The sequence below is a fragment of the Lepidochelys kempii genome, chromosome 2 (assembly GCF_965140265.1).
Source record: "Lepidochelys kempii isolate rLepKem1 chromosome 2, rLepKem1.hap2, whole genome shotgun sequence".
NCBI classification, from domain to species: Eukaryota; Metazoa; Chordata; order Testudines; family Cheloniidae; genus Lepidochelys; species Lepidochelys kempii.
The window spans coordinates 122,221,009-122,245,967 of NC_133257.1; the positions used below are offsets into that span (position 1 = coordinate 122,221,009).

The window sequence follows — 24,959 nt, forward strand, 5'->3', positions numbered from 1 at the left end:
AAATTACTCCTTTTTTATAACAATTGTTTTTCAACCTTACAAAATTCAAGGTGGATAGGAAAAAAAAATTCTGCTGGGATATGTTATGCTTTAGAAAATTTATAACACATGGAAATTCCCATTAGTTACATACAGGCAACACAGACCCTAGAGTTGGGGATCACCATGACTGGTGTTGCTGGAGACATCATTCTGCACCCATTCTCTAGCTACATGTAGGACTCCTATTCCCATAATTTAAAGGAGAAAAAATTAGCAAAAGTTGAAAAAACTCATTTTGTTTGCGTGGTGTTATGAAGTGCACTGTACTCAGTCTCTGGTAATCAAGATACATACTTTCCTGTGTCCTCAAGGTGACAAACTCTTAGCAATTCTCCACCCTTTGAGGGCTAGAGATAATGATCTTGATCAGCTAAGTGACACCCTGCTGAGGGCTGGTCTGCACACAAAACTTGCACTGTCAGAGTAAGAGCTTAAGGCTAGATCATCTAGTCTTACAACGTGTATATCACAGGCCACCAACACCACCCAGCTCCTGTGCACTACACTCAACAACCAGTTCAACTAAAGGTGTCATTCAAATTGATTTAATTCAATCAATGCAAACTTGTGTGTCAACTTTCTAAAATGATTTGCTTAAAAAAATTGATATACTAGGTTTAAATCAATTTACGATTGTCCACATAGGCCTTTAAATCAAATGAAATCAAATTGTGCGTTAGGGACCTACCTGTCTTTTGCCATTCTTGTGAAAATTCACCTAATTGTGGTCAATTTATAAGCCTCTGAAAAATAGTTCACACATACTCAGTAGAGAATTTTCATTTCAGCTTCTAAAATCTCCAGAGATTCCATCCTCACTAAGCATGCCCCATCCCCTCAAAGCTCCTGTTGCTGACCAGACAGCACATGCACCATCCCTATAAAGCAACTGAGAATGCTCCCTCCAGCCCAAGGCTACAAGGCCAAAGCCAGACTTTCCCTATAATGGCTACTTGGGGCCAGGCCCTGGATCAGGGAGCCTGTGTCTGCTGTGCTCTCAATGCCCCCATTGAATATTTTTAATTCAGAATTCCAGAAGCATAAGTGAAAATTGTTTCCATTATCTACATTACCTTTCTTCTGCAACTGGTATATCACAAAGCAGAAAACCCACATGTTTCATGATACAGTATTTGAAATTCAGTATCTAACCATCCCAAAAAGATGAAGAATTAAACATGAAAACAGAATACAATTACTTTTACCTCAGGCCATATATAGTTACGTGATATATTTAAAAGTTATTTTAATGCCACCACCATTATTTCATTCTTATAGCTTAAACAATTACTGATATAACATGGTATATATATGCACACTATTCATCCTAGTATATGGACGCTCACACTGTGCCTCTCATACAATGAGACTTTATATAAAAAGATTTAGGGATTAGATTAAACAAAACATGCCCTCAGACAAGTTATAAATTTCGGCCTGGTCTACACTGCCACTTTACAGTGCTGAAACTTTCTCGCTCAGAGGTGTGAAAAAACACCCCCTTGAGCGACGCATGTTTCAGGGCTGTAAAGTGGAAGCGTAGACAGTGCACCAGCACTGGGAGAGCTCCCCTCATGGGGTGGTTTTTTCACAGCGCTGGGAGACCTATCCCCCAGCATTGGTGCTGCAACTATGGCAGCCCTTTAATATTGGTAGTGAAGACATACCTTTAATTAGGTACTTAGTTAGGTACTTTTCAGAGGCGCTGAATTATTGACAGTCCTGAAGACTGAATTTCCTATACAGCCAAGGAACAGATAAAGCAATCAGCAGCAGTTCAAGCTCCAAACAGATGGTTCCTCCCCATGAGAATTGAGGTTCATCTTTTAAGGTCCAGAAAATTTGTTATGGGCACTTCGGCCTCCAAGCTTTTCAAGTCTAAAGCTTCTCTGTTCAGAGTGTTAGCTAGGTTAGTAGTTATGTGAACACCTGTTTATTGGAACTGGACTGAGACCACCATGTTCTTTACACCTGGGTAAAACAGGCTAAGTACCAACTGGGTATTTTCTGTACATTAAAGAAAAAGCCCAAGAGCAGTATTTCCTCCTATCTTTTGCTGTATATTCTAATAAAGCGTTTCTGAAACTGAGAGGACAATTTTCAGATAAGAATGGCTTTCTTGTCTATTTTAATATGAGGCCTAAGCAACTCCTGACAAAATGAAAAACAAATCCTTAACCTGTTTTCTCTGAAGATGCCTCAAAAGAATTTTGAAGACTGACTATTCCATAGGGCTTTCTGCTTTTGCCGACTATGAGCGGAAACACAAGAAAAGCTATTTGCTTCCCATCAGCATGTTTACATTATTCTTTGAAAAAAAAAAAAAAAAAAAAGCACAAGTGTATAGGTTTTGTCAAAAATGTTTCCCACGGAAAGTCTGCCCCTCTCCACCCCAACCCTTCCTTTAATTAAAAGATCAATTAATTTTAAATGGCATTCAATTTCCTCTGGCTATTGTTCCAAAGAGGGAGGAGTATCCCAAATCCACAACTTTGTTTTACATATCCTGGCTAAAACCAGCCTAAGCATCTCATCCTTAGATGTGCTCATGCTCAAGCAGCAGCTTAGTAACTGTTCGAATGACCAGATTTATTGAAAAATTTAGACTGTTCTCAGAACTATATTATTCCACAAGCCAAAAAAACCCTCCAAACAGCTGGAGTAGTATAGTAAGCATTTTGGTCCAACAACAGTAACCTGCTCTCCACCTTGTTTACGTCTCAAGATAAATACAGTTAACCTGCTCTGTGTTATGATGGCACATGTGTTTTATATAGGGCTGTCAAATGATTTAAAAAATTAATCACAATTAATTACAGTTTTAATCGCACTGTTAATAGAATACCGTTTATTTAAATATTTTTGGATGTTTTCTACATTTCCAAATATATTGATTTCAATCAACACAGAATACAAAGTGTACAGTGCTTACTTTATATTATTTTTATTACAAATATTTGCACTGTAAAAAACAAATCATATTTTTCAATTCAGCTAATACAAGTACTGTAGTGCAATCTCTATTGTGAAAATGCAACTTACATATTGAATTTTTTTTTTTTTTATTAAAAACACGTAACTGCACTCAAATATAAAATAATGTAAAATGGGGTCTCAAACTCCCGGCCCTCTGGCTGGCAAGGCTTCAGCAATTTCAGGGCCAGGTCTCACCCTTGGCCCTGCCTGCCACCCCCGGGCACTTTCCCTCCCCCCCCCACATCCCCCGGGCGATTTACAATGGCCCGAGGCCCCACTCACCACCGGCAGCGCAGCGGAGCTAAGCAGCTTCTGCCTGCTCACTCCATGTGTCTGCCGGCCCTGCGGCCCCAGGGCAGGGCTGTGCCTCCACGTCCTGCCCCCGCTCCGAGCGCCCCTGCGGCCAATGGGAAGCTATGGGGGTGATGCCTGGGGGCAGCAGCATACGGAGGCCCCCCAGCCCACCCCGCCTTGGAGCCCCAGGTAAGCGCTGCACCCCCTGACCCCCTCCCAGAGCCTGCACCCCATTCCCCTACCCCAGACCTCCTCCTGCACCCAAACTCCCTCCCAGAGCCTTAGGCAGGTGGGGGGTGGAGCTTAGGGGAGGCGGAGTTTTGGGCAGCTGGTTCCGGGTGGCATGAGTGGCATTATTAGCCCACTGGGAGGATTTGAGGACTGGCACTGTCCTTAAGATAAATTGAGTTTGAGATCCCGGATGTAAAACTTATTTACCTTGCAATGCTGGCTACAAAAGTGCCATGTGAATGCCTGTTCTCACTTTCAGGAGACATTGTAAATAAACAGCAGGCAGCATTATCTCCCATAATTGTAAACAAATTGTATGTCTTACTGATTGGCTGAAGTAGGACCGAGTGGACTTGTAGGCTGTAAGTTTTACATTGTTTTGTTTTTGAGTTACGTAACAAACAAAAACCCTACATTTGAACATTGCACTTTCACGATAAAGACCTTGCACTACAGTACTTGTATGAGTGAACTGAAAAACTTTATTTTTACAGTGCAAATATTTGCAATCAAAACAATATAAAGTGAGCACAGTACACTTTGTATTCTGTGTTGTAACTGAAATCAATATATTTGAAAACGTAGAAAAATATGCAAAAATTTTTATAATAAATTTCAACTGGCATTCTATTATTAACTAACAGTGCAATTAAAACTGTGATAATTCAATTAAAAAATAACCACCATTAAATTTGTTGAGTTAATCGCTTGAGTTAACAGCGATTGACAGCCCTTGTTATACCTTAGATGTTTTCTACTTGGACAACTAGCATATGACCCTGTTAGAGTTCTGTGTTATGGCCTGGAAAAAAGACAAAATTTTAGTTTACATGAGGCAAGCAATTGTTTCCTGAACATGTTCAGTTGTTGCATGCCTGCAAAGATAGAATCTCTTAAGGAAAACTCAGGTTTGTATTATTTTTAAGCAACACAACATTTTTAAAGAGCTATGTGCTTTTGAGCTGCAATTTGCGAAATATTACTGAGACTGTTGATTGCAAAATAATTTGCCAGATCTTTCCTCTTCTGGAATACTATCACTACCCCTTAGGTCTTGCCTGCTCTATTGCTTTTAAAGGTATTTTTAAACCAGTTAGTGATATGGCTGGCTCTAAATATTGTTCGTTTCCATACATGGTTAGCTGTCATGGTTACAAGTATAGACTCATCACATATACAGCCTGGTTACAGGAAGACAGTTAATACTTATTTTGCAAAGAAGATAGGACCCGCTGAAAGTGCTTGGTTAGCAGGTCCTTTCTTCTTGCCCTGTGGAGCAGCCCATTCCAAAGTGAATTCCTCATGTCCTCTGGCACGGTGTCCTACCAGGCAGTAACAGTTGTCTATATTTCCACAGAATGTAAAAAACTCTGTAGGAGTTACTCAGCACGATGGATTTGGGATTCACATACACGACTAGTACATGTGTGCTGTGACAAACTTATAAAGACACAACTCGGCCTTGTTACAAACACACTGTATGACGGACTGTGTAGATGGGGGGGTCTCATTCTTGAGGCATTTTATTCACGCTATTTCTAGCATCTAGAACCCTTTCAAAACTTGTGTGTTTTTTTTTTTAAACTTTTTTTTTTTTTTTTTTTAATAATGCATCCATTCCATACCTTTATTTCAACAAGTTGCATGACTTCTGGGAAGACTTCAATGCAGTTGGAGTGAGCAATCACAGTATGCATACGTCTACAGTTCATAATGGTTGTTGGAATGGCTTTCAATTTGTTCCCACTGATATCAATTTCTTCCAATTCCTCAAGCTTGGCCATTTTACTATGAAAAGAAAGAAGGGAGATTAAGGAATTTTTTTTTATATGTATTCTTATTTTTTAATTTTAAGCTTAGCAGTGTTTTGGGTTTTTTTTAATTGTAGGCCCATATTGTTGTAAGAGATCACTGTGTGCCATCTCTCCTATCATGTCACGTCAGCAAGGTTACATCACAAGGTCTCACTTGTTCTATTTTGTCGTTAATTTCTTAATTTAAAAATTTCTGGTGTTTATTTCTATTTTTTGTTCGTTTCTCTTTTAGAATTAGTTTTTTTCTTTTCCTACTCTATGCTCTTTCCTTACCTTTCCCCTGGCATCCTGCTTCAATTCCCTCTCGCAGAATACTTGCTAAATTCCCCTCATTCTGTTGTTCTCTGCAGAGCAACACGTATTCTCACTTCCCCTCCCATGTGTTACTCCCTTGAAAGCAGTGTGCTAGGGAGGAGTGGCATGTAGTGCCCTGGTACCGATGGGAGGAGGGAGAGAATTTGAAGGAAAGGGTGTGATGGGGCAACAGTGTCAGTAGCCTGGCTGTGTGAAATGTCATATCAGGACAGATATGATATACCTTCTGGAATCGGTGGCATCCCCAGCCTTACACTTGGCTTGTCCACACTTGAGACATTCTGGATCAAGGTAGGTTGTGAATTTAAGTGCAATAGATAATCCAGAATAGCTCTCCATGCAGACACTAATTCCACGATCAGAGTGTTTTTTTCTGTTTTAGCTTAATACATTTTGAAAATGCATTAATTTAATCTGGAAAAAGGCACTCTTATTCCGAAATAAGCCTTCACATGATGTGCTATTCTGGAATAACTATTGTGGTCAATTTTGCCATGTAGATAAGGCCTTGGTATGTGTATGGAAAGCGACCAAGTTATGTTAACTATGTGGGAAACAGCTTCCTGATTTCCATAATGTGGCTGCGACAGGAGAGTGCACTGATTTTCCTTAGTTGAGGAAAGCACACAATCTCTAAAGATAAATGCACAAAACACCACACAAAGTGTCTTCGTTCCTGTGTACAACATGACAGCATGTAGTTATACACATTCAAGTGGCAATGGACAAACCCACCATTGTACAGGAAATGCGCACATGCAGTTAAAAAACAAATGCAACACTCCAATTTGTGAGCAAAACCTTGCTATGAAAATATACTCTGCATTTTCCACTTAAGACTGCTTTCTAATAAAGAGACAAGCAGCACTAAGAAGTTACTTACCTCGCAGGAAAGCTCTGTAACCGATTGTAAGCCATATGCAGGATCTTCAGGTGTGGATGGCCTGTTAACAAGGGCACACATTTATCTGTGAGGTGGTTATTGGTCAAATAAAGTTCCTGTAAGATGCTGTTGGTCTCTTCAGAAAGGGTGGCCGGAGGAAGTGTTTCCAGTTTGTTGGCAGAAGCATTCAAGTTTCTCAAGCTGCAAAACAAGATTGTACATGTAGTTAAGAGTTACTGTATTGTTCATCCGTCTTCATTTATAAATCCCACCACCACCAGAGGTTTACAGAATGTTACATTCAGAAGCAGAAAATTGCTGGAAGTAGTCAGAAGACAGTTAAATGATTTTACATGTATAAAACTAAACAATGTAAATGGAAATTTAAAGTAGTGAGAGACTTTGTTCACTTGGAGGTGGCATGGATAAAAAAGCATTTTCTAGTACTCACTGGACCATAGATGGCATTTCTAATGTACAGTATGAAATGCACTATGGAACCATCTGTTTACGATGGAAAAGTTGGTTATACAAACATGCAAGGTAAATAATAAAGATATACCTGGCAATAAGGGCTGGGTGGCTTAGGAGTTGAAACTTTTCACTTCTACATCATTGTTTAAAATCTGACAGATACTAATAGTGACAAGAAGAGGTTACTATTATATATTTGTTTGGTTGCCTATGCATCTAGTTCTTGATGGATGGATACATCTTGCCCCCAGACCAGGCCCCCTCAATGCTCATAGCCAAGTAGTTGGCTTTCTTAAATTCCTTCTGCAGTCCTAGATGAGAGGCCAAGCACTGAATAAGCAGAAAAATTGAGTCCTTCTCCCTCCCTCAAAAAAGCTTTTGCAGCCCTGAGACGAAATACAATTGACACTGGTGTGGAGAAGGTTGCACTGCCTGTGCTATACCTATACAGAGCAGTAGACAAGGAACTCGCATTTGTTTAAATCATGTTAGTGCTAGATTGATACATACAGCAGTCTCAGGGATATCTTGCAAATAGATATAATTCTTATTGGAAAAATATCTTAATGCCACATACATTTTACAAGAAATGGAAGAACTTTTATCCCACTATTTCCTTCGCAAGGAGACTGCCTTCAGGAACACACTTTGCTGAAGAATGAGGGGGAGGGGAGTGTGCATGCAAATATACAGTGTCCGGTCTCTTGAGATCAAACTGCACGGTTTTCAGCAACTAATGAAAAATGACAGCTGCAACAGTCAAAGTTATTTTCAAGAAACAGAAGATCAACCAGGTTAATTTGGTAGACAAGAAAGCAGGTCAGTACCCATAAAACAAGGGAACAGAACACATTTAAAATATAAAGTATTTGTGTCTGACTGAAGAAGCAATACTGCCTGATTTATTTCATGAGGAAGGTATGAAATACTGATAAATCTTTCTCTAGTCATCCAACTACATGGGGATTCACACCAAACATTGAGGTTTATTAATGAATGAAACTGCTTTCCAAGAGAAGTCACAGCTGCAACCTGTTGAACATTCTCCACAGAAAATAAGGGTTTACACACTACAAAAAAGTCACACAGAATGCTGAGGGATTAAAAATTCTTTCCATTAAACAAGAAACCTCCAGGAGCTCTGAAGAACTGAAACTAGGTTAACTAGTTTACACAGATTCCAGAGGAGTCCACTAACGCAGAAAAACGCAGTTTAAATCAACAGTCTCATTTGTTATTCACAGGAGCTGTATGACTTGATGGAAGAAGATTGCAATTGCAAGGTTTTTTATTTTTTGTTTTTTTTAAACAAATCTCCCCCCGGCCCCACTCTCGACTTCATCCTTTAGCAAACAAAAATACATTGTCTCTTCCAAAATGGATTACAAAGCATAAGCTTACTGAACCAAACAAATTACTTTACTAAATCAAAAGAATGCACACCTAATGCTAAAATATATGAGAAGTTACTGTAATAACTTACATTGGCAACAGCATTCTTTTAGTCTTCTTTTTTGTCCACTATATTTTATCAGGTCTGATCAAATAAATTCTCAAATGAAAGGTGCTCTAAGTGATTTAACAACATTTACGAAGAACTAAACATTCCTGCAACCACCCTCACTGAATGGTCGGTCTTGAAAATGGTTTAGGCCCTTACCACTGAGCAACCACCTACTTCCTGTGCTGCACTACTACAGTTGCAACCAGTAGAGCTACTCAAGCTTGATCCCTTTGGAAGAGAGGTCTGGCAGTACAGCTTTCTTGTGGAAGGGGTCTCAGCCCTCCAACAGGGTCCAAAACTGCTCTGGTGACTTTCAAAACACAATGTCAGGCACACACATTTGCAGGGCCTGCAGGAGAGGTTGGGGTTTCATGGGGATTGGACTTGTGCTGTGGAGAGGAGTAGAGCTTTCTTGGGGACCAAGTTCTGCTGGCTTAAAGGGATAACCTGCTATTTTACTTTACTTCTTGTGATTTGCAACAGGGGCACTTCGAGCTTTGCATAGGTGTGTCTATTGCTGCATGAATCCAAACAAAGTAACTATACAGAAACCCTAAAGCAGAGAGGCTAAGCTATTTGCACGCAGCAATTCTAAGGCAGTAGAGCTGGTCAAAACTGGAATTTCTGTTCCATGGAAAATTCTGACATTTTAAAATTTACACTGCCCAGGGATTCCACAGCCTGGGCTCCTCTATGCCAAGCAGAATTCTGGCACAGTCCTTCCCTACAGCTCAAGATTGGGATCCTCAAATCTACGCTCATTTGTTCTATCCGCCTTTCCTTTCCTTAATATAACAGGTTTGGTTTGTTTGTTTTTTTTAAACCCAAGTGTATATAGTTACAGTTTCCATGTTTGTGGTTAGGATATCAGATCCTACGTTTTTCATTCCCCCTCCCCCCATCTATAACTTAGATCATCACTGCTCATTAACATTCCTCTTTAGAAGCTGTCATTCCAAACTGATACTGGTTTTTGGGACACTGAAGGATTCATAAAAATGAATACTCTGCCAGCAATTCTCAACCACATACCCATATATAAAAGGGCAATATTCTCAGAGCAGAGGGCTTAATGAATGGATGGTTTGGAATAACAAACCATTAACTCTAAACTAGTTGTATATAAAATAAGTTGATGAGCATCCGCAGCTAAATTTCCATCATGCTGATTTAACTTACTGGGCCTACCCAAGGCTATGGCTACACTAGAGAGCGTGCAGCTGTGCCACTGTAAGCTCTCTAGAGTAGCCACCCTAAACCAACAGGGAAGAGCTTTCCCATCAACTTAATCAACCCACCCCCAATGAGAGGTGGTAGCTATGTCTATAGGAGAAGTTCTCCCCACCAACATTGCGCTGTCCACACTGGCGCTTAGGTCGGTGTAACTTATGTCACTCAGTGGGGGGGCTTATTCACACCCCTTAGCAACATAAGCTATTACTGATGTAAGTGGCAGTGTAGACATAGCCTGAATCATTATAATTCATCCTCAAACCTCCAGGTGGGTTTGGCACTGCCGGCTACGACGTTAAATTTGTTTCATGTTCCATCAGTGCCCTCTGAGGCCACAGTGCTGGGAATTTACTTAGATACAAGCACTGCCATCTTTCCAGTGCCTGTATTCAAAAACCATTCCATGTGCCTGCAGATATCCCACTCATATCACTATCAGATGGAACCAGAATGTCAAGCATGAAAGCCTAGTCCAAACTTAATTGCTTTTCCTTCACTCTGCCCACACACACCAACCACACCACAAGCAAATGAAAAAGTACATCATCAACATAAGAACTTGATTGCACAACCCTCAGACATACCAGAATACAATAGCGAGGAAATATGAATTAACAACAGTTACAGAGATAAAAAAGAAAACTTAAGTCACTGGCAGACACACAGGAATTCTGTAGCTTTGACAAAGTGCTAAGTTTCCTCTGGGGTAATAAACATTCAGCTCTGGTTGAAACAAGTCACCTTCAGTTGTACAGCGTATTAAGCTGATACCCTTGATAAAGGGTTACTTATTTTTTTCAACTACAATTCTTTTAGTTCATGTTTTTAAAAACATGAAATAAAAAGACATTTTCCAGACAAGACCCACGTTCACACTCTCCAAGTCTGAGGCCTAATCCACACTGGCCTTTTTCTCAACTGTCACTGCTGCACTAGTAGATCAGCCAAAGTGTCGTTTTTACTATTGTCTCATCTATACCTTTTCTGATTAGGGTTAGGTCAGTGGTTCTCAAACTAGGGGTGCCACTTGTTCAGGGAAAGCCCGGTTTGTTTACCTGCCGCGTCTGCAGGTTCGGCCGATCGCGGCTCCCACTGGCTGCGGTTCGCCGCTCGAGGCCAATGGGGGCTGCGGGAAGCTGCACAGGCCAAGGGATGTGCTGGCCACTCTTCCTGCAGCCCCCATTGGTCTGGAGTGGCAAACCGCAGACAGCGGGAGCCGCGATCGGCCAAACCTGCAGACGCGGCAGGTAAACAAACCGGCCCGGCCCACCAGGGGCTTTCCCTGAACAAGCGGGGCCCCTAGTTTGAGAACCACTGTGTTGGATGATGTGGTAACAATTTACACCCAGGATAGGTCTACATAAATAATCCAACCAACAGTGGAGTTGTGAAGGTGTTAAGAAAAATTCTAGAGTAGACAAGGCCCATGTAGCTCCTGGAACAATACTTGACATCACTCGTATCTAAAGGAGATCTCCTTTACAATGCATTGGGATGTCTAGGTAGCAGAGGGAAAACACAGACCCTTGAGTGGACCTAAAGTTGATGTTAGCACGCAAGGGAAGAGAACATTTGGAATCTGTCATTTACATCTTACTTTAAGTTCTGAATTTTCTTCTGATTCTTTATTTCAGTCAAATGTTTTTATGGTACTTAATGTTTTTGCAGTTGATTTTAAGATGTGCATGTTATGGCACAATCTCCACCTGCAGCTTCTCTATCTTGCCACAAACAGATGGTAAATCTAATTCAGAAAAGGGTTACCTCCCCACCCCCCATTTCAGAGATGTGAGTAGCTTTCTGAAACTTCTATTTCTTTTTTTGCTCTCCAGGCTTGACTGAGTATATTTTCTTTCTTTTAAAAAAATCTTGAGTAGAAATGTATATTCCTGTTTGGGGAGGGTGCAGGACATTATTTAGATTTTTTTTTTTTTTAAACAAAATGAATCTATTCTTGTGTGCACTTATGAACATGTTTGCAGGAGCAGGCTCTATGTTCATGCAGTGTTATGGTTGAGATTTTATATGTACAAAAGACAGGAAGTTCAAAGTTGTCACCCTGCATCAGCAACTATAAATCTGTCCTTTTGCACACAAAATATAGGCAATATTTTTCTTTACTATACAGGCTGTTAAATTTACTGCAAGAAGTTACAGTTGTTGTGGTAGCCATATTGTTATGTTTCCTAACTTGTTAATTGCGTGTTTGGTGGCTGCAAAATTCCAACCATAATATCAAACAACTCATTCGAATAAACTGGCCGAGCAAACCTGGCATGTACATAGCGCTGAATATGGAGGGCATACTGCAATAATCAAACTTTTAAAATCAAAACCCCATTTCAGCTCCCAGCACAAGCACATTTGAAAGATTCCTTAAAACCATGAAGAATGAAGTTCTATGCTTGGGCAACCTGAACTGAAGAAACCTTTCCTAATGAAAATTAACCTTTTGGCATTACAAATTTTAGTCTAAAGGATAGTTTTCCGCACAGCAAATTACTTAAGTTTGGAATTTATATGCAAACCGCCTCCCCAACCAAACCTGTAGCATTATAACCCTCACATAATGAGCCCTTAAAAAAGAAGATATAACACTGCCTTCATAAAAGATTTATAACAAAATAAGGGCATCCATCTGACTGACATACTACCAATCTTTTGGAGATGAGCCTTGTCTAAATAATGACAGTGAGATTAACAGCTCGGTTTCCCACCCAAGGAAAGCCAGTAGCTGTGCATTCTGTTGTCAGTTTAAAAAACAAACTAAACAGTCTTGTATGGCAAGTCACACGCAGCACTGATGTCACCAGTAAGCCTATGACCATTGTTGATGCATGAAGGTACGAGAAATATAAAAAGCTAAGCAAGGTAGTCCCATCAAAGGCCTCTAGAACCTGCCTCACTCAGATGCTACAAATATGTTTTTAAAATACTTCTTCATGCCACTAGACCATATACAAATTAAAGTACATTTTGAAATGTGTGTCTTTAGATTCAGGAACAAAATTACAAAGACTCCAAGGCATGTGAAGCTGCAGTACAGAAATAAAAGGGGAGGGTGGGGGGGGAGAATCAAATCAAGTGATGCCACCAACTAAATTAGTGAAACACTGAAAGGCAGGAAAATTTTAGAAGCAGGACCAGAAGAAACCACTGTCAGTTATTTTGACAATCTTATGTGGCAGGTTTTATTTTGTCTGAAAAGAAACAATAAATTTTGGCTTTTGATTCACAAAGAAGCTTCCACACTCTAGGTTAAAATGTTTATTTAAAAATGGCTGCTAATGGGTCTGGGAACATATAGCAAAAAATGGCATGCATGTTACTTTGTAGCTAGATTTCAAAGTGTAGGGGTACCGTGGGAGCTTAGTGACAGAAAAAATAAGCATGAGAGCATAAAACCAGAATTAAAAAAATTACTTCTGTTTTAGTGGGTTGGACAGGACATCTGTTCTTAGCACAGAAGGCTCACAGCTTTCAATTTAAGGGACCCTCAGATTACCCTTTCAACTAAGAAATAAAATGAATCAGGTTTGTCAAAAAAGATATTTTTTTTTATTTACCTGTCAGCTTTCAGAAGAAGGTTCGATGGGAGCTCCAGGAGCTGGTTGTGCTGCACATCCAGGACTTCTAGTTGCGTTCGTTCAAACCTCTCTGGTAGCCTTCCTAATCGGTTATGTCCTGCCAGCAGCTTACGCAAACTGTTAGTGCAAAACAACCTTTAAAAAAAATAAAATGTCAAAAATAAGTAATTCTAAATTAGATAAGGACACACTGAGAACTACTACTTTATAGGGGACCAAAGCTTGTTTCAAAAAGTGGTTTATAAACAACTGATTAGCAGAAGTGTGGTTTTAATAATACATGAGACCTTACAATGTCTTCCCACACCCCACCAACCTCTCAAAAAAGGGATGAGTGTTGATAGATTTGGGGGAGGAGGGGAAGGGACAAGGAAGGATTATCGGATGACTCCACAGGCTATTCCTAGAGAGAGGATGTCACTGGTGAAGTGGGTAATTACCAACAGTGACTTCAGAAAGCTGCACCTGTGGGATCTCTCCAGATAATGAAGGATTAAAAAAAGTGAGAGAAACACCAACCACCCTGAAAAAGTAGCAGTGGCAGCACTGTGCTGATCATGTGCTGACTCATAATCCACTGTGCTGCCCCTCCCGCTTCCATTTTTCTTTTTGTTAATACCAGACTAACATAAAGCCTCCTTTCCAGTTCTACAGGGAATGAAATTTAACTAATCCGCTTTTCTGTCTTGAGCTTTTACAAGCTGCGGATGGCCCAAAGTTCCCCTCACTGCTTCTTTTTGGGCTTGGGGTGAGAATAAAAGGTTTGTTGTGGTCAACTGTAAGTCAAAACCACTAACTGTTCCTACAAAAATGGTTACAGGAATTTAGATATTGGGCCTAAAAAGCCTGATAACACAAACTGATCAAGTTTCAATTTTAAACAGGAAAACTAAATCAAAAGAAAAAAAGATTATTCTTCATCTGCCACCTGTCTTGTAGTCCAGTGACTATACAGTTTAATCAAAAGATGACTGAGCCCCTTTTTGACCTTGCTTTCAAGCAAAGAGTCACATATTACTCGGCATTAGTGTAAACCTTCCTCCCCCTCTTCACAGGAGACCCATAAACTCGCAAAGAATCCTGCCTTCCCTCCCACCCCAATGCATCAACTATTATTATGCAGTGCCATTGTAGGTCATTGGGCAAGTGTGCCAAAGTAATCAATTAAGTATGCTGGCTTTTTCCTTGACAGATGCAGTCAGACACTACAAGTGAGCACCAGTATCAACAGTTCAGGAGAATGATGGCTTGCATTATGTAATTATGAATACAAATCAATGTCACCACTTTCTCTAGCCAAGACAACTCAGCAATAGGGGTAAGTATCTCTGAAATATATTGTTGAACCCATTTATTTTAGTAGTTTTGTTTTGCTTCAACTCTCAATTTTGTTCAAAAATGCCTCTTATAAGAGAAAAAGAATTATGGAATTTTCCTTCTATTTTTTGTTTCTCATAGGCATGGTCAATGTTGTCAACATAAAATGTTTTAGCTAAAATGTAGTAACTAAAGCTGGCCAACAAAACAGAACGTAGCAAATGTGAAAAAAAATTGGAAACCGTTTCTGTCCCAAATCAGGATGGAATATCAAAAGCTTAAAGTTTTCTGTGGAAGCTAAATTGAAAAGAAATATAATCAATTTTGGGAGAACCAAAGTGGAATTTTTTGGCTTGCTCCTTGAGCTACCTGATTACCCAAGTTTCAGAGTAGCAACCCAGCATGTTAGGGAGATGCGGGAACATTGAGACTCCAGTTCTTTGTAAACTCTGCTCCATCTTGACTGTAATCTCCGCAGCTTGAAGGACTATATCTCAGTTATAAAAGGTAAGTGCAACTACAATCTGCTGCAGCTTATTCAAACTGGGTGCAACCCCCAGGCTCCCAGCAAATCACTACTCTCGCTCTTTATTCATCAAAGTATGGACACTTGTTTTTATGGTATTAAGCTTCCTCCAAACAGTGAGCTCTTCATCCACTTAGCATGTCCTGGCACTTCTGTACAATATGGAAACAAATCAACCAGGTTTCCTTTGAGAGTGGGATGGAGTAAGGGGGCAGAAGGGAATGCTCTGAAGACCATATTTATACCTAAGCGCCAGAGGATTTTGTTGATACTGATGATAAACATTTGGGAATGGATATCAAAGCTTGAATCCAGGCCCAAACTTGCCTGAAGTTCAGAGATGTTCAGAGCCAATGTTTTGGGGTGGGCCCATCAATAAGCATAATATCACTAAGTTACCTAAGCATATGCTATCAGGAAGAGCTACCGAGGTTTAAGACATGTCCTGGCATTTAATCGGAAGATGGGAGAAGATGCATGCTGATTGTACCTTGGAGCCATTAGTTTCAGCCAATCATTCATCTCCAGAGATGCCCTATGTATGCCTTGATAGTTTTTGCTGTTCTAAAATACAAGTGAAAGGCAACTGGACATATTTTTCTTATGAGTAATGCAGTTTCAGTTGATGTGAACAAAGCATTTCTAGAGAATTAACAGTATGTACGTTAGCCTGCTAGGTTGCTCAAGTCATTTTCTCACATTTCTTTCAGCCTATATTTCTAAATTCTGCCTTTACTTTCTATTTCTAATGCAAAGTCCTTGGTTCACACCACAGTTCTCACCTGGACTAAAATAACCTCCTCTCTGGCTTCCCTAACACTCTTCTTTGCCATGTAATCAACACAGCACCAAAAATCTTCCTTTCCCATGTCTCATCCCTTTGAGTTGTTACAATGGCTCTTTTTCCATAAGAAGTTTGAACTTATCCTCACTTTTATGGATATGCCCCTCATCCCTTCACCCACTCTTCTCACCACATGACTGCTGCCTGTGTCTTCTCCCACGCTCATCATGTCTTTTTCCATGCTGCTCCCTATGCCAGGTATGACAACCCTCTTCCTATGAGCCACACGTTTTCACTCTAATTCCTCCTCAAAACCCACTTTTCACTTTGATTTCCAAACTGACCTCCACTCATGTGTCAGCTAATTCCCGTTGTCTCAAGGTGCTATTTACAAAAGATATGAAAATATTAAGATCCTTCTTCTCTTCGCTATAATTTATATTTGTCTGTTAAGCTAACTCTTGGGGGGCAGGGCCCATCTTTTTACCTGAGAATACTGCTGACTATCCAACAACTTACTGTACAAACCTACAAAAGTCCCAGCCCTTTGTTTCAACTATTTGCTGAGTCTTGTCAAATAGGTGGGTAATGTCCTTAAGGGCAGGGATTGCTCTATGTTTCTACTTTGCACCATGGAGCCTTATTTGGGGCTTCTAGGGGAACAGAATTAAGTTGTAATTTCTGAATCTATAAAGCATCATTCAAAGTTATGGTTGTAAATATTTAATAAGGTTTCCTCTCTGAATAGCTGCATAGACAGCTTTAGAACTTCTTTCTGGAATTCAAAGACATTGTTCTCTGCATGAAAATAAAGAAGAAAGGCTGTGCTGAAGCTTATGGCATGACGACAATCCCATGAGGTAAAAATAAAATCAATCAAAAGATAAAACAAGGTTGTCAGTCAACGGAACACACTAAACACTGAATCAGCAATTATTTTTGAACTTGATTATCCTGTCCCAAGTGACGTAACCTGGTCCAAAGGACTCACCGGGCAGGCAGTTCACATAGTTGATTGTGGCCAACATCCAGCACTTCTAGTTTTCTGCTGTCACATACCCACTCAGGCAGGCTTTCCAGGTGGTTTCTATGGGGATGAACACAGGGATCAAACGAAGGTGTAGTCCTTAAAGACTGCTACTGACACAATCGAACACTCATCTGTATACATACACACACACAAAGCCTGCTGCACACACAGGTCCCAGTGGGAACTGTAGATCCTCTCACTATTGAGAAAACACTGAGGACAGTAAGATTTTGGTTGAAAGAGGAAACAAAGCAGCCAATTATTTTATAAACTAAACATTATGGAGAAGAGGGTAAGTTTTCAAACTCTACACTGAAAGCATGCACAAAGGTGAAACTGGGCATAGAAATACTGCAAATACTTTCCTCTTTGCAACTGTAAAGCACCTAGTACAAGGAAAAACAGATATAGCACTTAACTGAATGCTCAGATACACAACTAGGCATCTAACTTAATATAGCTGCATGCAGAATTTTTAAGATTGGGGAACAATATTTCTGACTCCAAAGAAATCAACAGTCCTTTGTCATTCGTGTACTTGTGTCCCCTTTGGATTTATTCAAATAATGATCTTTAACCAAAAAAAGCTAATAGTGATCAAGTCCATACTTTTACTGAAATATCAATTACCTTACAGATATAATCATGAATACCAAATGAATCAAACTATTCCTCTAGAAAAAAACTGAAGAAACGCCATTGCTTAACTGTATGCCAATTTATTATAGAATACAAAAATGAAATCATAAAAAAGTTTCAAAGTCATTGCAAAATCAAATATTCCTTAATATGATTTGTAAGAAATGGAGAACAAAGCATTACAAACAGCACTTTTCAGTAAATCATACTTACGCATGCAAGTACACTAAGGTTAGATACCCAATTACCCTGATTTATGTTCTTGCACTTCTAAAAATTGATGGCCACTTCCCCAGGCTAGCTCATTTACTGCTGTGCTCCCATTTAAAGTTTTCAATAGCTTACAAGTGACTGAAGCAGTGTTTATTAAGTTAATGGCACTTAAGTGGAGGTTACTTACTGTAACTGGAGGTTCTTCGATATGTGTGGTCCCTATCTGTATTCCATACGTGGGTACACATGCATGCCATGCACCCGAGTCTGTAGACTTTAACAGTGTCCGTTGGCACAACTAAAATGTCAAAAGTGGCTCCTAGCAGTGGGCTAGGAATGGGTCACAGGTGTGGTGGTAGAGGGGGCCAGAAAGCAGGGCCTCAGTCTTCTGATGCTTGTGGGGAGGCTCGGCAGGATGCTGGCAGTAAAACACAAGAGGAGAAGGCGGTGACCTTAGTTTATAGGTCTAACTTTAGTGCTTTCTCCTTGGGGCTGGTGACTTATCAGGAACCAGAGAATAGGCCTTAAGTCCCTGAATGAGTAGAGAGAGAGTCAGCCTTTGTGTTAAAGAGGTTGGGCACAAAGGGAAGATCTTTGATATATTCTGCATCTCTTTACAGCCACAAATCCCTCCTTGTACCAATGCCAGTGGCCAAGCTTCTGGATGCTGCATCCCGCAGAGCCATTTTCACTACCAGCTTGCCACCCTCTAGAAAGGAGAGGAATTGGATTCTGTCCTCAGAGGAAAGTTTGTCCTGAATAGGCTGGCAGGCTAGAGTCGTTATTAAAGTCATACTTGGCTAGGAGAGCCTGGTAATTGGAACTGGAAGAATTGCAAGCCCACAGAGAAGACATTTTCCCCAGGAGGTCCAGTCTCTTAGAGCTCTTGTCTGATGGGGTGGTCTTTAAGCATTGAGACCTATTAGGTTTCGTAGCAGCCTGTACCATCAGGGAGTTGAGAGCAGGGTGGAGAACAGGAATTTAGCTCCCTTTGCTGGAACAAAAGAGCAATTCTCAGCCCTCTTAGGGGTTGTGGGGGGCAGGATGCTGGGGGGCAGGATGCTGGGGTGTGCCAGACCAATCTCACCACCAGTTCCAATATGGCCTGTTAACAGGGTAAACCACCTTATTGACCCTGGAGGCTGCAGAATGTCCAACAGCCAGTGGTGTGGGTCTTGGACTTCCTCAGGAGATATCTGGAGATCACCAACTGCTCTTCACAGTAAGTCCTGGTATTGCCTATGGTCATCTGGTGGGGAGGGGCAAGAAGGAGAGACCATCTCATCCAGGGAAGAGGAGACTTCCATCGGAAATGTTGGTACCTGCTGTCCCAGTGCAACATCCTCCTCCTCCTCATACACTGATGGAACCAGTTGTTGGAGCAAGGGGGAGGGGACTGGAAAGACTCCTGGGTGTGTCCTGGATGTCTGGTATAGGGATCCCACGGTCCCCAATAGGGCAAAAAAGAGTGGCCAATTGTTTGAGGGGGACCCCATGGCATAGAGAACCACTGGTTCCTAGGGAGGTCATGTTCATAACAGTAGCGACCATAAATCCTGGCTCAGGTGTCCAGGCTTAGCTCTCTCTGTGGGGATGAAGGAGGGATTGGCTCATCATATTTGTCTGAATCTGAAAATTGCTCTTATAATGGTGAAGCTGTCAGTACTGGGGCAATCCCGCCTGATGGTTGTAAGAAAGACTGTTCTTGAGCCACCAAAGCAGTCTTCCAGTGTAGCTATGTCCCTCAGGGGGGTAGGCCAGAGAAGATGGGAGTTCTGATGGTCAGCACTGACGGTAACAGCACATCTCTGGTCATGCTGTGTTCTTTGGGAGGACGAGTCGGTACCACTGAGTTGAGAGCTGCACTGGTGGACAGAACTGGCCGTTTACTTATTTGCACGTAAGGGCTTGTAGATTTTAACGGACACTACTTGTCAAAATCTCTGGACTCAGGCACATGTGTACCCATGTGTGGAACACAGCACTCAAAAAAGCAGCACAACCATAAGTCATCCGTGTTTAGGAAACTACTTGAACACGATTTAAATACTGAGCTTAATAGAGAACTAAACCGATACAGAGGAAGTGCTCAAGAAACCTCCCTGTTACGAATCCAGCCTATCTTTTAACCAATGAAGTTTATACAAAAGTAACTGTAAATAACTCCAGTAGTATGTTTATCACAAAATTAAAGAGAAACAGGCAGAGTGTCCAGTACATAGGACCAGAGATAGGGGGCAGTTGAAGAACTGGGAATAAAACTCAAAATTCCTGATACCTCTTGGGCAACATCAAAACCCTTCCATAATTCGGTATTTAAGCTCAGTAAAACACAGGCGAGCCTTGCTTACTTCACGTGAACTTAACTGACTGATGTAGATGATACAAATAGCAAGAGAAGGCACATCATCCTTCTTACCTAGAAATATCCATAGATGTCAGATGATTTGGAACTGGATACACATCAAGATGAACAAGTTCTGGGAGAAGAAAAAAGACAACTAATTTTATGAAAGGCAAAATAGTCATTTACTGTATTAAGTAGCTTTATTAATTGTGTCAGAGTGTATTGCATATGAAGTGTATTTGCTATGCAGCAGACAATAAAATAATCAAAATGAACCATTTAAAACAGTATTTCCTTAATTTTACAAAAGGAAACAAGTGACTGACATTTTATTTTCCCAACTTCCTCCTACCCACAGCTCCAACCTTTGGCTTTATTTCCTTTATTCTCTCTCTATTTAATAAGACAGCAGAGACAGGCATAAATCTGTGTTACTTTTTCACTAATTAATAAAGTCATTGTTACTGGGTACCAGGAGCAGATGGTCTCCTCTCAGACACAATGGGTCATCTCTTAGATGTGCCATGCTCAACCAGATCCCACAGATATGAAGCACATTCTTCAATTTGGGATTCATTGACAATGTCAGAGTCATTTGCATTCCTGTGGGATTTTCTTTTTTTAAGCAGCCCAGCAGGCATTTCATAATTATGTACCACTAGTAACAATGTAAGCACTTTTTTTTGTTTAATAAGGTTTTTAAAACTAAGACCTACGCAACAAATATTAAGATTCTCAATTCAGAATGAAGGCTGAAACTCACTGAGTAATACAAATTACAATTAAGCCTACATAGTGTTCTAAAATGAAGATGTACGTACACAATACGTTACCTTCAGAGTTACAACTTACAAATAGTAAAACGAGCTAGGAAAACAGAACAGGGAAGGAGGAGAGAGATTGGGCAGTAATAAATTATGTTGGCCGGTTCACCCAGGACCACTTGTGAAGAGTCCCTTGCTTCTGTTTCAGAACAGTCCTTGCCTATCCTATCACTTTTGACTGAAATAAGCAGTTGATCATAACCAAAACGTTGACTGACCATAGGATTTGTAACTTTAACCACAACACAGGTAGGGAGATCTGCTCATAAAAATACATACCACTTTACTAGGTCTCCCAAAAGGCCAATTGTTCAAACACTGCTTACCTCCAGAAAGGAGAAACAACTTCCTTCACTTGCCTTGGCAAGGCAACACACATAGCATATAGGGTAATTAACACTTTCAAGACTCTTCTGACATTGTATAATGTGGAGGGTTAAGACTGGAATTTCTGCCTTCATTCTAAATTTCTATGATGCTGTGTCCTTCAAGTCAGTCACTTAGTGTCATTTGAACATAATTTTTGAAACTTAAAATTACAATTGACGTGATATAGGACATAAGGTTCTCATTTATCCAAAGGTCATATTAACAGACCCCTTGATTAAGTCCAATTATGTGTATTCCACTTAATAAGCATTCATTCTGCTGTAAGAAAACCAGATAACGGAAGGACAGACCTCAACATGATAGCCTTAAAAACAGCCTTACCATTTGAAAAGGCATAAAGAGCTTTGAGAAAATATCCACTGATTTTGAGGGTCACCAGCTGGTTCCGTTCACAGTGCAGCACTTCGATGTTGTTGAAAACTGTTGCATCGAGCTCACACAGTTTATTGTCTCGTAGGTCTAACTGGGTCACATGATGCAGGAAGTCTACTTCATCTGCCACCAGCCTCCTAATTACATTCAATCTTGCAAAGGGAGGGAAAAATAAGAGTTGCTAGTACACAATTACTACACACTCCCCTCTGGCAGGGTAGAGGAAAAGATCAACTTTGCACTCCAATTAAGCTATTCCATGATGTCCAGGACACAATGATAAGCCTCAGGATCCTGACCTACTTCCATTGTAATTGGTTTTATTCTTCTCTCTTCTTTGGGATATCTTTAAACAGGATGGTTCAGCTCTTATCAAATCTACTGTTATACTGCGATAACAACACTGACCTCTTTTGAAGAATGCTTTGAGATCTACCGAGCACGGCGTAAGAGCTAGTGCTATTATTATGGTGTCTAACACAATAAAGGTGGTCTTGCTGTGATTTACTCAAAAAGTAAAACCTTAACAGTTTGGCTTGCCTTCAAAGAACCACAGTAATCATCTGCTAGACAGGCCGAGCAGATACCAGTACGTACCGTGCTGAAGTGAGAAGCTGAAAATACTGGGAGTCTGACTTACTGAAAGGCAAGATCCAGAATTCTAAATTCCACACACCATCACTCACATCTCACTTCACCACCTTCCAAGGCAACCAAATACCAAGTCAGAAGAAAGCGTACTGAACTCAAAAGGTAACGAGGGGAGAGGATCTAGAAGTAAGGGCTTATCTAACCCAGTGAATTAGTATGCAGCAAGTGTGGGTATGAATCTACAGTGCACTAGCCTGCCACACACTAACCCACTGTGTAGACAAGAACAGTTCTTACTGCTTTACTGTTTTCAATGTAGCAGTTACTAGACTGAAGCCAGCCAGTTCTCAATGACCTCCCCAGGAATTGTTATGAACATAGAGATGATCTATAAGAAGGAGCAACAAGAAGATTTCAGTGCACTTCAAAAAATTGTCTTAGCAGCGAAACCTAACTTAAAAAAAAAGTCAACACAGCTTGGTGTTTTTAACTAGACAGGAAATGCTTTTCCCTGGTTTCACTGCAGCATTATACATATCATGTAGCAGATAGGGTTAATGAACAAATCCAACACAAAACACTCAAGCTGGTGAAGTACTACATTCATTATTTAAAAAGTGATATTCATCTCTTGGGGTACAAGGAAGCAGATGACAGAGATGGGCTCTGAGCAGCAGACTTTTCCAAAGTTCAGGATATTTTGACACACTATTTTGGTTCAGGCCTATTTGTACTATGAGGCCACCGAGTAATATTATTAATGTTCAAAAGCTGAGCTTGGTACAGCCATCATGGATTTCATGATTTTCCTTTCTTACTTCGAGCAGTATAAACCTGGTTGGCTAATGGACAGTAAAAGCTCAATGACATTACATGGATAGGAATGGATCACTGGATGCACAGTGAACACTCACATTTCTCCTAAAGATCAAGAGCTTCCTCCTCCCTCTCCCCATCACCAAATGACCAAAGAGTTCAAAAAAAAAAAAAAAAAAGAATGATTTTTAAAAATCAGTCATTATAATGAGAGTTGGTTCCTGGATGGCAGCTTGTGTATCCAATATTATTCACTGTTACCATAGGATATACAGTCATTGCTATGTAAAGCGAATGAAAAAACTAGAAGGGTCATTTGAGTACAAACCAATCTTAAAAATTTTCCTCCTTACAAAAAAAAATTAGCCCTATTATTGGAGGTGTTTAGCACCTCTGAAAATCATGCCATATGTTCCACAGTATCATAAAAATGAAAGACTGGAAGGGACCTCGATTGGCTATCTAGTCCAGTTCCCTGCACTGAGGAAGGACTAAGTATCTCTAGATTTCCCTGACAGGTGTTTGTCTAACCTGTTCTTAAAAAACCTCCAATGACAGAAATTCCACAAACTCCCAAGATAATTTGCTCCAGTGCTTAATTACCCTTACAGTTAGGAAGTTTTTCCTAATGTCTAACTGAAATCTCCCTTACTGCAGTTTAAGCCCATTACTTCTTGTCCTGTCCTCAGTGCATAAGGAGAACAATTTATCACGCTCTTTGTAACAGCCTTTTACATACTTGGAAGACTTATGTCGCCCCTCTACTCTAGACTAAACACATCCAGTATTTTCAATCTTTCCTTGTAGGTATGTTTTCTAGACCTTTAATCATTTCTGTTGCTCTCTTGTTTCTTCTCCAATTTTGTCTTTCCTGAAGCATGGTGCCTAGAACTGGACACAGTACTCCCGCTGAGGCCTCCTTAGAGCTGAGTAGAGAGTGTTTCTAGGACTTGCACCCTTTTCACAATGACCAGTCTGCCTTCTCCTAAATGAGCTGCACTTAGTAAAGTGTGTTGATTATCAAATTGATTTTTCACATCCATTATTAGAACTTGAGTTTTAAAGAGAAGCCCACATACAATTTTAAAAAGCAACTTTTTTTAAAAAAACAGATTAAGGGTCCATTTGCAGTATCTGAATACTTTCCTCATGGATCCATCATTGTACTGGCCCTTCTTCATTGCAAAGAAACCGGGCTATGTGACAACGCGATATCCAGTACATTTCAGTTATATTAACCTAGTTTCCAAAAAGCACTCTGAAATCCAGTTTTGTTTGGAACCTTGCACTCCTTTGCTCATCAGCATTGCAGCAGTGCCATGAAGGCTATCCCTCCCCCAGAGCCTGATTGGTTAGGATTGGACAGGGACTGGAGAAACTGGCCTCTCCACCCACACAGAGCCCTGGCTGACTAGAAAACTGGCAGGGAAACTCCATCCTTACTTCGGTGCTAGCTCTCTTCCAAGTGGTGGAGAGGGACCATGCTACCACTAAAAGAACACAGCAGGCCAAAAGTCTGAACTTGGAGCTCAGGAATTGTCCTAAGGAGCAATCTAAGCATGCCGTAAGAATTGGATACTATCCAAAGGGAAGAAGATGACTTAATCCATGACCGAGGCTGAGGCTCTGAGGGGCCCTGAGACAGTTTGTGATTGATGGAGGGAGACTTCCTTTTAAGCATTTTGGATTTATGTCATACTCCTAATGACTGCTCTATTTAATGATATTGGGATTCTGTTCATGTTAATAAATGTATT

General features: G+C 40.5%; 1 protein-coding gene across 1 annotated transcript in view; it reads right to left on the reverse strand.

Annotated features, from left to right (window-relative positions):
- The window catches only part of PHLPP1 (PH domain and leucine rich repeat protein phosphatase 1), a 216,323-nt gene that overhangs the window by 24,592 nt on the left and 166,772 nt on the right, over window positions 1-24,959 (reverse strand). The window contains exons 7-12 of the mRNA XM_073332220.1: window positions 21,745-21,947; window positions 20,282-20,342; window positions 16,972-17,067; window positions 13,333-13,488; window positions 6,556-6,756; window positions 5,169-5,331 (exon numbers count right to left, since the gene is read on the reverse strand). Of these exons, the coding sequence (XP_073188321.1) occupies window positions 5,169-5,331; window positions 6,556-6,756; window positions 13,333-13,488; window positions 16,972-17,067; window positions 20,282-20,342; window positions 21,745-21,947 (880 nt within the window). The remainder of the gene's footprint in view (window positions 1-5,168; window positions 5,332-6,555; window positions 6,757-13,332; window positions 13,489-16,971; window positions 17,068-20,281; window positions 20,343-21,744; window positions 21,948-24,959) is intronic.